Source organism: Phycodurus eques, chromosome 15, assembly GCF_024500275.1.
Source record: "Phycodurus eques isolate BA_2022a chromosome 15, UOR_Pequ_1.1, whole genome shotgun sequence".
NCBI lineage: Eukaryota > Metazoa > Chordata > Actinopteri > Syngnathiformes > Syngnathidae > Phycodurus > Phycodurus eques.
Genome location: NC_084539.1, coordinates 23,121,442 through 23,132,042, shown reverse-complemented (window position 1 = coordinate 23,132,042; position 10,601 = coordinate 23,121,442). Strand labels below are relative to the sequence as shown.

At 42.9% G+C, this 10,601-nt stretch overlaps 2 protein-coding genes across 3 annotated transcripts; one reads left to right on the top strand and one right to left on the bottom strand.

The window, feature by feature from the left end:
• The first annotated feature begins 1,872 nt into the window (after positions 1-1,872).
• On the top strand, positions 1,873-7,540 carry LOC133413499 (dual specificity protein phosphatase 26-like). Of its 2 annotated transcripts, none has more exons than XM_061697989.1 (4): positions 1,873-2,592; positions 2,934-3,117; positions 4,984-5,198; positions 5,299-7,540. In XM_061697989.1, the coding sequence occupies exons 2-4, from the start codon at positions 2,942-2,944 to the stop codon at positions 5,514-5,516; spliced, it is 609 nt and encodes a 202-aa protein (XP_061553973.1). In that variant the 5' UTR covers positions 1,873-2,592; positions 2,934-2,941; the 3' UTR covers positions 5,517-7,540. The 2 variants fall into 2 exon arrangements, with proteins under 2 accessions (XP_061553973.1, XP_061553972.1); XM_061697988.1 differs by having other exon boundaries at positions 1,874-2,596.
• On the bottom strand, positions 6,370-10,580 carry ppiab (peptidylprolyl isomerase Ab (cyclophilin A)). The gene is made up of 5 exons (XM_061698001.1): positions 10,413-10,580; positions 9,833-9,863; positions 9,660-9,748; positions 8,837-9,009; positions 6,370-8,351 (listed from the first exon to the last, which is right to left on the bottom strand). The coding sequence occupies exons 1-5, from the start codon at positions 10,479-10,481 to the stop codon at positions 8,216-8,218; spliced, it is 498 nt and encodes a 165-aa protein (XP_061553985.1). The 5' UTR covers positions 10,482-10,580; the 3' UTR covers positions 6,370-8,215.
• Positions 10,581-10,601: the final 21 nt, after the last annotated feature.

Sequence of the window (10,601 nt, the reverse complement as noted above, 5' to 3'; positions counted from 1 at the left end):
GTGAGAAACCTTTTGCCTGCTCAGTTTGTGGCAAAGGATTCGCTCAAATGGGAAACTTAAAAATACACACAAGAACACACACTGGTGAGAAACCATTTTCCTGCTCAGCTTGTGGCAAATCATTCTCAGAAAAGGACACATTAAAATTACACACACAAACACACAATGGGGAAAAAACCTTTTTCCTGCCTCAGTTTGTGGCAAAGGATTCTCTCAAAAGGGAAACTTGGAAAGTCACACAAGAACCCACACATGGTGAGAAACCTTTTGCCTGCTCACTTTGTTGTCAGAGATTCTCTCGTCAAGATTTGCTTAAAAGACACAAGTGTGCTGGCGAAAGTAGCAGTAACGAATGATTCTTTCCCTGAAATTGTCGCAGTTTCCATCTCCAGGCATTGAATGGATCAAAACCGGACCGTTCTGCGCGCCCTGGAAGACGTTTTGTCTGAGCAGGCTTCTTCAGTTCTTGCATCAGACAGCTCAGACCTCGGGCTAGGGCTGTTCTATCGCACCTCGACGCATCTTCAGTCACGACTGGTGCACTTGCGATTGATTCAACGCCGTGAGACTGAGATGGACCTGGATGAATGAGAATATTCACAGGCAAAGATGTTTGATCTTGAAAATAATGACTGTAAAATAACATTTGAACAACCTTGTGTCCTATCTCCCTTGCTGTATTTTGTATATCTTTGTATGTCATGTGCCTTCCGTGGACACTTAAAGCGATGCATCTGCTTCGTCCAATGTTTGTGTGATGTGCATCTCAAATTAGCAAATGATTGATTGAAATCCACTGCTAACAATATTCAATTCGTGAAAGTTAGAACTTAATTTAAAGATGGCTGTGCACTTCTCTGACTGCAAGGATGTTCACGTCGAACAAATTGCTGTTTGAGGTCATAATTCCAAGTAACATTTGTGAGTAGGACGCCGAGGTTTTAGCGAACGCGCGGACGTGCTCTTTATCCAAAGTGGTTCAAAACTGACTCGGTTTGAGCAGGTTTAAGAAAAAGTGTCAAATATTGATTCAAACTCTAAAATAAGGGGGGGGGAGGGAATTTGTCATTGGGAGTTGAATGATTTATATTTTAATTTCTATTTTGTGATTTATTTGGTTTTATTTTTTTTATTATTATTTTGTAGTTTTATTTTTCTATTGTATTATCTTTTTAAAATATGTTTGTATTTTATTATTCCTTTTATTTTTATTGAGTTTTTATATTTCATTAATTTTTTTCTCATCGTTTTTTAGTTTTGTATTATTTTTTTTGTATTTGGTATTTTGTGACCTTTTTTGTTTAGTTTAATTTGTCTTTATTTTTGTGCATTCTTTTGTTGTTTCATTGGTTCTCGTTTATTATCTCATTATCTGTTTGTATTTTATTGTATTTTTCGTTAGTATTTTTTTTTCTCTTATTTTATTTATTTGTTTGTATTATGGTGGCACGGTTGGACGACTGGTTAGCACATCTGCCTCACAGTTCTGAGGACCGGGGTTCAATCCCCGGCCCCGCTTGTGTGGAGTCTGCATGGCTTTTCTCCGGGTACTCCGCTTTCCTCCCACATCCCCTAAACATGCATGCTAGGTTCATTGACAACTCTAAATTGCCCGAAGGTGTGAATGTGAGGGCCAACGGTTGTTTGTTTTTATGTGCCCTGCGATTGGCTGGCGACCAGTTGAGGGCGTATCCCGCCTCTCGCCCGAAGATCGCTGGGATGGGCTCCAGCACGCCCGCGACCTGCGTGTGGAGAACCAGTACGGAAAATGGATGGATGAATGTTTGTATCATTTATTTATTTATGATATCTTCTTGGGGATTTTATGTATCTTATTTTTGTTTTGTTTTGTTGTGTTTTTCTTTAACCTTTGAATAATGAATAACACTAATAGTTTTTTTCTTTTGTTTTGTATGATTTTGTTTATTTTTCTTTTTGATTTTGTCGTTGTCTTTTTTGTATTTTATTTGCATGTTTTACTTTGTTACATAGCTAATCTTTCATTTTTGTGTATCTTTTTGTAACTTTTTTGTTTTATTTGTTGTTTTGTTGTATTTCATTCTGTTTTTTTTGTACTGTTTCGTTGTATTTATTTCTTTTTTCTTTTTCTTTTTGAAGTTAATATTTAGTTTAATTTTGGGGACAAAGTTCTTGTTTTTGTTTTGTATATGAGGTTATTTCAGTTTTTTTTTGTGTATGTTTTATTTATTTGTATAATTTAAATGCATTCGTTTATTTTTGCCTTTTGGATGTTTCAATTTTATTCGGTTGTATTTTCGTTTCTTGCTTTGACTGGCTGGGATTTGGTCAGGTGAAGTTCGCGTGCCCGTTCGGCAGGGGGCGGCAGAGCGCGGCGGCATCGGATGACGACGACGTCATCGGCGTCATCCTCGGCTCGCGAAGCTGAAGATCGGAAGACCGGAAGCCATGTTATGATGTCCGAGAATTTGTCGACGAGAACCAGAGCCAAATGATGATGATGATGATAAAGGTAAGATGGAGGCGATGAAGATTTGATCGTGTCGCTTCCGGCCTCCGTTTGAGTGAGAACGACGACAACAGAACGACGTCGAAGAAACCCAACAAACACATGCAGGTGACACACACAAACACACGATCGCTCACACGTATTGAAAAACACACACACACATGGTGATGTACGTACGCACACATTGACAGTAAATTGTCTTACAAGCGAGGACAACGTGTGTGGAGTACTAGTAGCCGGATCTCAAAACTGTAGAAGAAATAAATGCTGGAAAGGTTTTCCGACAGCGTTGAGCCGAGCGGGACGCCTGCCGGTCAACATGCGAAGTGCAACGCGGAAGAGCGAGGCGAACGGCTGACGTCATCAGGCGAAGCCCACGTCACGGATGACCGATGATGACCGATGACGACCAATGACCGTTTGGGGGGCGGCGTGTGCCTTTCAGGCTGCCGGATGGCGTTCGCGTCTCGCTTCTCGCGCTCGCGCAGCACGTCGCCGTCGCCGTCGGCCGCTCGCCGGCGCGAATCTCCGCCCGTCAGCGTGTCGGAGCTCCAACGACTCCTGAGCAGCGGCAAGACGGCCTGCAACCACGCCGACGAGGTCTGGCCCGGACTCTACATCGGAGATCAGTTAGTTCGCACACCAACACGGGAAAAAAACACCGTCCAGTTGTGTGGGAAGTGTGGAGCTTGAAGCCCCGCCCCAAAACATTGTTCGAGAAAATGTATTTTTGTTGTATTTCTCCACCAAGAATGGTGAGAAAATATACAATTACAGCTGCGACTAACGATTATTTTAATAACCGATCCATTTTTACAAACAAAAGTTTTTTAAAATGTCCATCCCGTTATTCAAAATGAGGACATGATTTCAAATAGTCAGTGCACAAATTCAGCAAGCGGGAGGGCCAACCGATATTCGCCCTTTTAAAATCGGCTGACGTTTTGCCGATATTGATTTCTTTTTACACATTCTTCTTCTTTTCCTTCGGGCTTGTCCCGTCGCGGGCGGCCGCAGCGCGTCCTCCTTTTCCATCTCCTGCGTCCTCCTCTCCGACACCGACCGCCCTCACGTCTTCCCTCACGACATCCATCAAGCTTCTCTTTGGCCTTCCTCTCGCTCTCTCGCTCTCTCGCCTCAGGACGGTTCCTAACCGTCCACGTCCGCTCTTTCCAAAACACGGAACCTCGGCCGTCCGTCCGATGAGCTCGTTTCTCATTTGATCCGACCCGGTCACTCCGAGAGCGAACGTCGACCTCTTCGTGCGCTCCGCTTCCTGTCGTCTCTTCGGCGCCGCTGTCTCTGATCCGTCCACCGCGGCTGGCCTCGCCGCCGTCTTCGAAACGAGCAGAGACTCTTCTGTCACGTAACGCACCCGACGCCTTCCTCCACCCGTTCCGACCCGTTCCTTCACTTCCTGACCACACTCCCCGTCGCTCCGGACGGTCGACCCCGAGTATTTCAAGTCCTCCACCCTCGCCATCTCTTCCCCCGCCACCTCTCTCATTCGTGCACATATATTCCGTCTTACTTGGGCTAATCTTCATTCCTCTGCTTTCCGGTGCATGCCTCCATCTTTCTAACGGTTCCTCCACCTGCTCCCTGCTTTCACTGCAGATCACAATGTCATCAACAAACATCATGGTCCACGATTCCAGTCTAACCTCATCTGTCAGCCTATCCATCACCACTGCAAACAGGAAGGGGCTCAGGACCGATCCCTGATGCAGTCCCACCTCCACCTTCAATTCTTCCGTCACACCTCACCGCTGTTCTGCCGCCCTCGCACATGTCCTGAGTATTATTCGAACATACTTCTGTGCCACTCCAGACTTGCGCACGCAGTACCACCGTTCCTCTCCGGGCACTCGGTCATAGGCTTTCTCTCGATCTACAAAGACGCCATGTAGCTCCTTCTGACCTTCTCTCTACTTTTCCATCAACATCCTCATCGCCGCAGGTGTTTTTCTCTTTCTCTAGTGTCCAACCTGGCAAACATGTCATCATACGACAATACCTTTGGCTCAGAAGACACAATTGTCTGCAATTCATGTTTTTTACCAAGGAAAATCATTTAAAACAGTTGAACTCAATATTTAATTATTATATAATAATGTTTTTTAATGAAATAATTCATATTTTTAAAAGAGAGGGGGTATTTTTGACAAAAAGGTCATATTTCTGGAGTAAAATTTCAGATGACAACTTTGATGTTTTTCTCAAAATAAAGATTTTGGTAAACAACTTTCTTCTCATGAAAGTGTTTGGAAAAAATAGTTTATTTTTCCTGAAAAACAAATATATTGATCTCTTTTTATTTAAAAAGTAAGTAAAATGTAAATAGCCCTAAAAAATATGAAAAAGAAAATATAAAATTGATTCTAAAATATTTCGTAAAATGTCTTAATTCTGGAAAAAAAAGAAGGAAATCTTAATGATGTGTGTGTGTGCTCGCATGTGTGTGTGTTTGTGTGTGCGCGCGCGCTTGCGTTTAGAAACATGGCGTCGGACCGCCGTGAGCTGACACGCGTGGGCATCACTCACATCGTCAACTGCGCCCAGAGCAAATGGCGCGGCGGCGGCGCCGACTGCTACGCGGGCATGAACGTGACGTACTTGGGCATCGAGGCGCACGACTCGCCCGCCTTCGACATGACCAAAAACTTTTATCCCGCCGCCGACTTCGTACACAAAGCGCTCACCAGAGGAGGTGCGCGTGTGCGCAGTGTGTGTGTGGGTGTGCGTCATGATTGACAGCTGATTTGTCTTCCAGCGGTTGTAAAATTGTCCTTGCGGTGGTTGTTGCGCAGGTAAGGTTCTGGTCCACTGCGCGGTGGGCCTGAGCCGCTCGGCCACGCTGGTGCTGGCCTACCTGATGATCCGGCAGAACCTGACCCTGGTGGAGGCCATCAAGACCGTCAAGGACCGCCGCGGGGTCACGCCCAACCGAGGATTCCTGCGGCAGCTCAATGGCCTGGACGGCATCCTGCGCGAGAGTCGTCGCGCGGCCGACGCGCAAGTGAGCTAATGCTAATGTCACAATGTGCGTTAACGCCACTGAAAATGAATTCGGCTACTAACTGCCAGGATGACGACGACAGGCGCAATAGTGCTCAGTCAGGTTGTCGCTAACTGCTAATGCTAATGAAAATGCTCATGTGAACTAATGCTCAGCTTCCAAATCATCCTTGACAAAAAAAAAAAAAGACTTCACAATTACCTCCAGCATCGTGTTGTTGACACGTTTCTTTGTGACGTTCCGTGTAATTCCACCGCAACAAACGAGCAACCAAGTTGTGGAATTGGTGTTAAAAGTGTCAAAGTGGATTGACATATGCTCATTTTATAGTTTTACTTACACCAATAACAGAACGAGAAGAGTTATGGAGTGTTTAGCAACAGACGTTAACTTGCAAGTAGCATAGCACGAGCAATCCAGGTTTCTTAAGATGGAATGCTAAAACTCAAAAATATTTATGGTACAAGGTCTTATTTTCACAGGAAAGGACGACACAAATATGTAAACATTTGACAGGAAATGCTATATGCTATCGTATTTTTAAGAGCAATGGTACAGACAAACTGTTGCTAATGGCTAACGTTTCCACCACACATTCGCGTGACATTAAAATGTATCACATGAATGAAATCAGCTACTAACTGCCCGGGTGAAGACGACAGGCGCTGAAGTGCTAAGTCAGGTTAGCGCTAACTAGTGCTAATGCTAATGAAAAAACAATAAGCATGAGCTAATGCTCAGCTTTTGAATCAGCTTCACCCAAACAAATATTTTTCACAATTACAATTATATATTTTGGTGATATTCTGTGTAATTTCACCGCAGCAAAGAAGCTAACGTCGTCAACAAACATAAATCAGTGTTAACAGTGTCAAATACTTATTTTTATTGTTTTTCTTCATGTGCTTGTCATTTTTGAAGGAAAACACATCACAAATATGTAAACATTTGACAGGAAATGCTCACTGTTAGCACAGCAATAAAGTGTTTTAAAGAGGAGCAATGGTTCGTTATCACGGCTAAACTAATCCTAATGGCTAACGTGTCCACTGGGCATTAGCATGATATCAAAACATTCCATGTGCATGAAATCAGCTACTAACTGCCTGAATGATGATAACAGGTGCTGAAGTGCTCGGTAAGGTTAGCACTACCGGCTAACGCCGGCTAATGAAAAACAACTTTAGAATCTGCTCAACAAAAAATAGATTTTGCGTTACGTTATCACATGTACTTAGGCATCGTGTTAGTTATGTTTTTTTTTAACTTGCTCCATGTGACTTCACAACAACAAAGCTAATTAGCTTAGCGATAATGTAAACATAGTTGAATTTATTTAATCAGTCGTGTCAAATGCTGATTTTGTTTTTCTCCACAACTAACACCAGAAAGATATTAGCCGCTGACATTCGCTTGAACATAGCATAGCACAAGCTAACCTGGTTTCCCGATAAAGCTAATCAACACGCTTGACGTTTTCACACAAACCAAAAAAAAAAAAAACACGTCACAAATACATAAAGCATTTGATGGCGAATGCTAACTGTTAGCTTAGCAAAGACTAATGAAGTGTTTTGAAGAGGAGAGCTTGTTTGTTAGCTCCTGTGTTGTTGTGGTTTGTTGTGATTTTAAACTGCCAATGTTAATGTTTGTGTTAGCTGGCCACCTGGGGACCAACATGTGACCTTTGTGTCCTTTTATCCATGTTAGCATATTTTCGTATTTGAAATAGTAAAAAAAAAAAAAATAAAAAAAAAACTTGTGCCACTGTGTCACAATTTAGTTTTATTTCAACTTGAACGTTAATAGCAAATGTGCTCATATTGATGTGTGGATGTCAAAACGTGTTGTCTGGTTCTGTGTTGTGATTGGTTGCCTCTTTATATCGTCATACTTCTTTTTATTTTCCATAATAATTTTATTTCTGAGATCATTTTTGATCTCGTTTGCTTTTTAGACTTTTCCTTTTATGTTGAACAATTTCTATTCCAAACTGCCTGCTCTCAATAAACTTTTCCTTTTGGTCAAATAATTTTGTTGCCTTTTCTTTTCCATTATGGTGAACAGGTGGGTTTCATTTCATATTACTGAAAAAGGTTTCTATCCTTGAAAAAAATATTTAATTGTATTTTCATATTACGACTGTCTTGAAAATATATTTTTCAATAATGATTAATCCAATTTATTGTTAGAGTAGGAATGTTGGTAGGTAGGACAGTCAAAAGATTGCTGGTAGAGAGGCCAGCACGCCCGTGAGCTACCTGAGGAGATGCGGTACGGAAAATGAAAGAACTTTACAGGTTTAAATTGTAGTGGTACAATCCCCCACCACGCCGTCCCCCCCAAAAAAAATTTTTAACCAAGACTTTTTTTTTTTTTAAACTACATGAATTTGGTTACAGTGAGTGATTAAGCCATAAAGAAAAATAGAAGACATTTTTTTGGGGGGCGGAGAAAAAAAAAAAAAAAAGTTTAAAAGCTCAAATACAAATTTTCTCTGAAAAAAGTGACAAGATTTACAGTGGATTTTATTTAAAAAAAAAAAGGTCCAATTTCTGACCATTTTGTTGCTTAACGAGAATTGATGTGACTTTCAAGGTTCCCCCTGGTGGTGAACAGGTGCAGTGCTGTCATGAAGAAGACTCCACACATCGGGTTGACGTCGTTTAGTGACAACACAAAGCAGGCGTGCAGGGGGCGCTGTGGAGCTACTTGATCTGGCCACAGTCGGCGATGACCACCTTGGCTTTGGGGTCCCCTTTGGCACTCCCAAGCTTGTCCATCTTCTTCAGCACATCCGAGCCTTCCAACACCTTCCCGAACACCACGTGCTTCCCGTCCAGCCTGCACGGAAAGCCCTTAGCATTAGCGTATGTCCAGGCCGTTGAAGTTTTAGGACATGTCTTTTTTTACATATTATACAGCAGTGACTTAATTCACGAAGTTTCACGAGTTACAAGCGAGCGTCAGATACACCCAGCTTAACGTAAAGGGTATTTCAACACAAACACTGCAGCAATACACGTAGACAGACAATACAAAGAATGACTATTACCGTAGCTTACTGAATCTCTCTATTATGCTGCCCCCTGGTGGCCACAGCAGAAGGAGCCACACAAACAATTCATTTAAAAAGCATGAAATGTGCAACGGTTTAATTTTTCCCCACATTCTATTTATGTCATGACTATGTTTTTAGAAAATACAATACTGTCAAGTGCCATTTTTCCTATTAAAATATACATTCATTTTATTGGGTTTTTTTTGTTGAAAAAAAAATAAAATAAAATAATGTACACGTGCGCGCGTGTGGGCACAGAACCGCTCACCAATCGGTTTCCGCCGTGCAGAGGAAGAACTGTGAGCCGTTGGTGTTGGTTCCGGCGTTGGCCATGGAAAGCGTCCCAAAGCCGCCGTGCTTCAGCGTGAAGTTCTCGTCGGCGAACTTCTCGCCGTAGATGGACTTGCCTCCCGTCCCGTCATGCTTGGTGAAGTCACCGCCCTGAGCCGTGCCACAACGTTAGTGCTAGCCGCGGGGGGGGGGGCTGCAAAACTACACAGACGGGTCTTAAAAACAGCCAAAAAAAATTACAAAAAGGCTGCATCCGACTACAAATTCCTTGTGTCTTTCTGACATAGCGGGCAAATAAAGATGATTCTGATTCAAAGGCGTGCAAAAATAAGTATCTCAGAAGGACAAGATTGAAAGCATGCAAACAATCTTGGGATATGGGTGCTAGCCAAAGACAGTAGCCGTGTCAAAAGACGAAGGCTGCATTTGAAGGCGTGAAAACAATTTCGAAAGATGGAAGGCTGCGAAGAACCACGCTAAGAAATGCGACAAAAAGAAGGCCACGGTTGAAGGCCATGACGCGTGAAGAGGTTACGTTTGAAGGAATTTTCTTGGACTCAAGGATTGGTGCAATGACTCCTCCAAAAACATGGAAAGATGAAGCAATATTGGGAGTGCAAGTGGTATTGAAGGACACAAGCGATGCATCTCCTGATAATGACTAAAGAAGGCCACATTTGAAGGTAGCCAAACAATTTTGTAACGAGTGCCATTGAAGGAAAGTCGCGACACATGGGGGGCAAGATTGCATTTGAAGGCACCTTTCAGTTGCAGTGTGAGGTTTTCCGAGCGCATAGTACCTGGCACATAAAGGCGGGAATGATGCGGTGAAAGGTGGAATTCTTGTAGCCGAAACCCTTCTCGCCCGTGCACAGCGCCCGGAAGTTCTCTGTCAAACAAAGTTTCAGTCAACGTCGCGGTTCAACTTTGTCTTGATTGACAGATGCTCATGCAGAAGCACAAGCTTCCCTACCGGCAGTCTTCGGTACTACGTCTGCTCGAAGCTGCAACACACAACAAAACAGTATGTTACGAAATCCGGCCGCCATTTTTTTTTGGTACCCGGAAATGGGCTACGTGAATTTAGCGGAGGTCCACCAAAACCGCGTTGTCTCATCATTTTGTAATACTTGTTCTTTTCAAATTACGCTGTTGGGATTTTCGTGTTTTTATTTTTCAATTGCGATGAGACTTTCTGTGGTTCTGACAAAGATGAAAATGTGCGTCTCAACCAAGAAGAAACATCCGGGCATTTCCCTACGTTCGGTCACACATTTCCTAATGATTTAGATACATTTTTGGAAACAATTTGCAACTTAAAAAGTGTAATAAAATCCTTAAGCGTACATTTGCTTCACTGGAGAGACATGACGTCACCTCTTCGTGTATGGGCCTGCTTCCCCACCATGTCTCCATGCAGCTATTTTTGTCGTTTTTTTTTTATGCATTCAATTTACAGTACGTGCCGGACAAGATGCCATCAATAGGTACTTTTTTTGGGGGGGCAAATAATACATAAACCACGTAAAAACAATTCTACTTAACGTTATTACCTCCATCGTGATCCTGCCCGCGCTGGCGCCATTAATTGTGATGTCAAAGAAAACAACAGGGTTTGCCATCTTTTAGACCAAAAGAAGCCGATTATTCCTCCTTCCAATACAATGAGGGAGCTCATCTGACGACAGAGACGAATCCGGACTACCTTTATCCACTGCCGATCGACGTCGCCGCCCTCGGGA

Bases quoted from the DNA above. Each gene is read 5' to 3' on its own strand.
- ppiab (XM_061698001.1), bottom strand. From the start codon at position 10,481: ATGGCAAACCCTGTTGTTTTCTTTGACATCACAATTAATGGCGCCAGC. The intron at 9,010-9,659 runs GTACTATGCGCT...GGCACGGCTCAG, and splicing joins TTCCCGCCTTTATGTGCCAG to GGCGGTGACTTCACCAAGCA. The intron at 8,352-8,836 runs GTGAGCGGTTCT...CTTTCCGTGCAG, and splicing joins TGCACGGCGGAAACCGATTG to GCTGGACGGGAAGCACGTGG.
- LOC133413499 (XM_061697989.1), top strand. From the start codon at position 2,942: ATGGCGTTCGCGTCTCGCTTCTCGCGCTCGCGCAGCACGTCGCCGTCG. The intron at 3,118-4,983 runs GTTAGTTCGCAC...GCTTGCGTTTAG, and splicing joins GGACTCTACATCGGAGATCA to AAACATGGCGTCGGACCGCC. The intron at 5,199-5,298 runs GTGCGCGTGTGC...GTTGTTGCGCAG, and splicing joins CAAAGCGCTCACCAGAGGAG to GTAAGGTTCTGGTCCACTGC.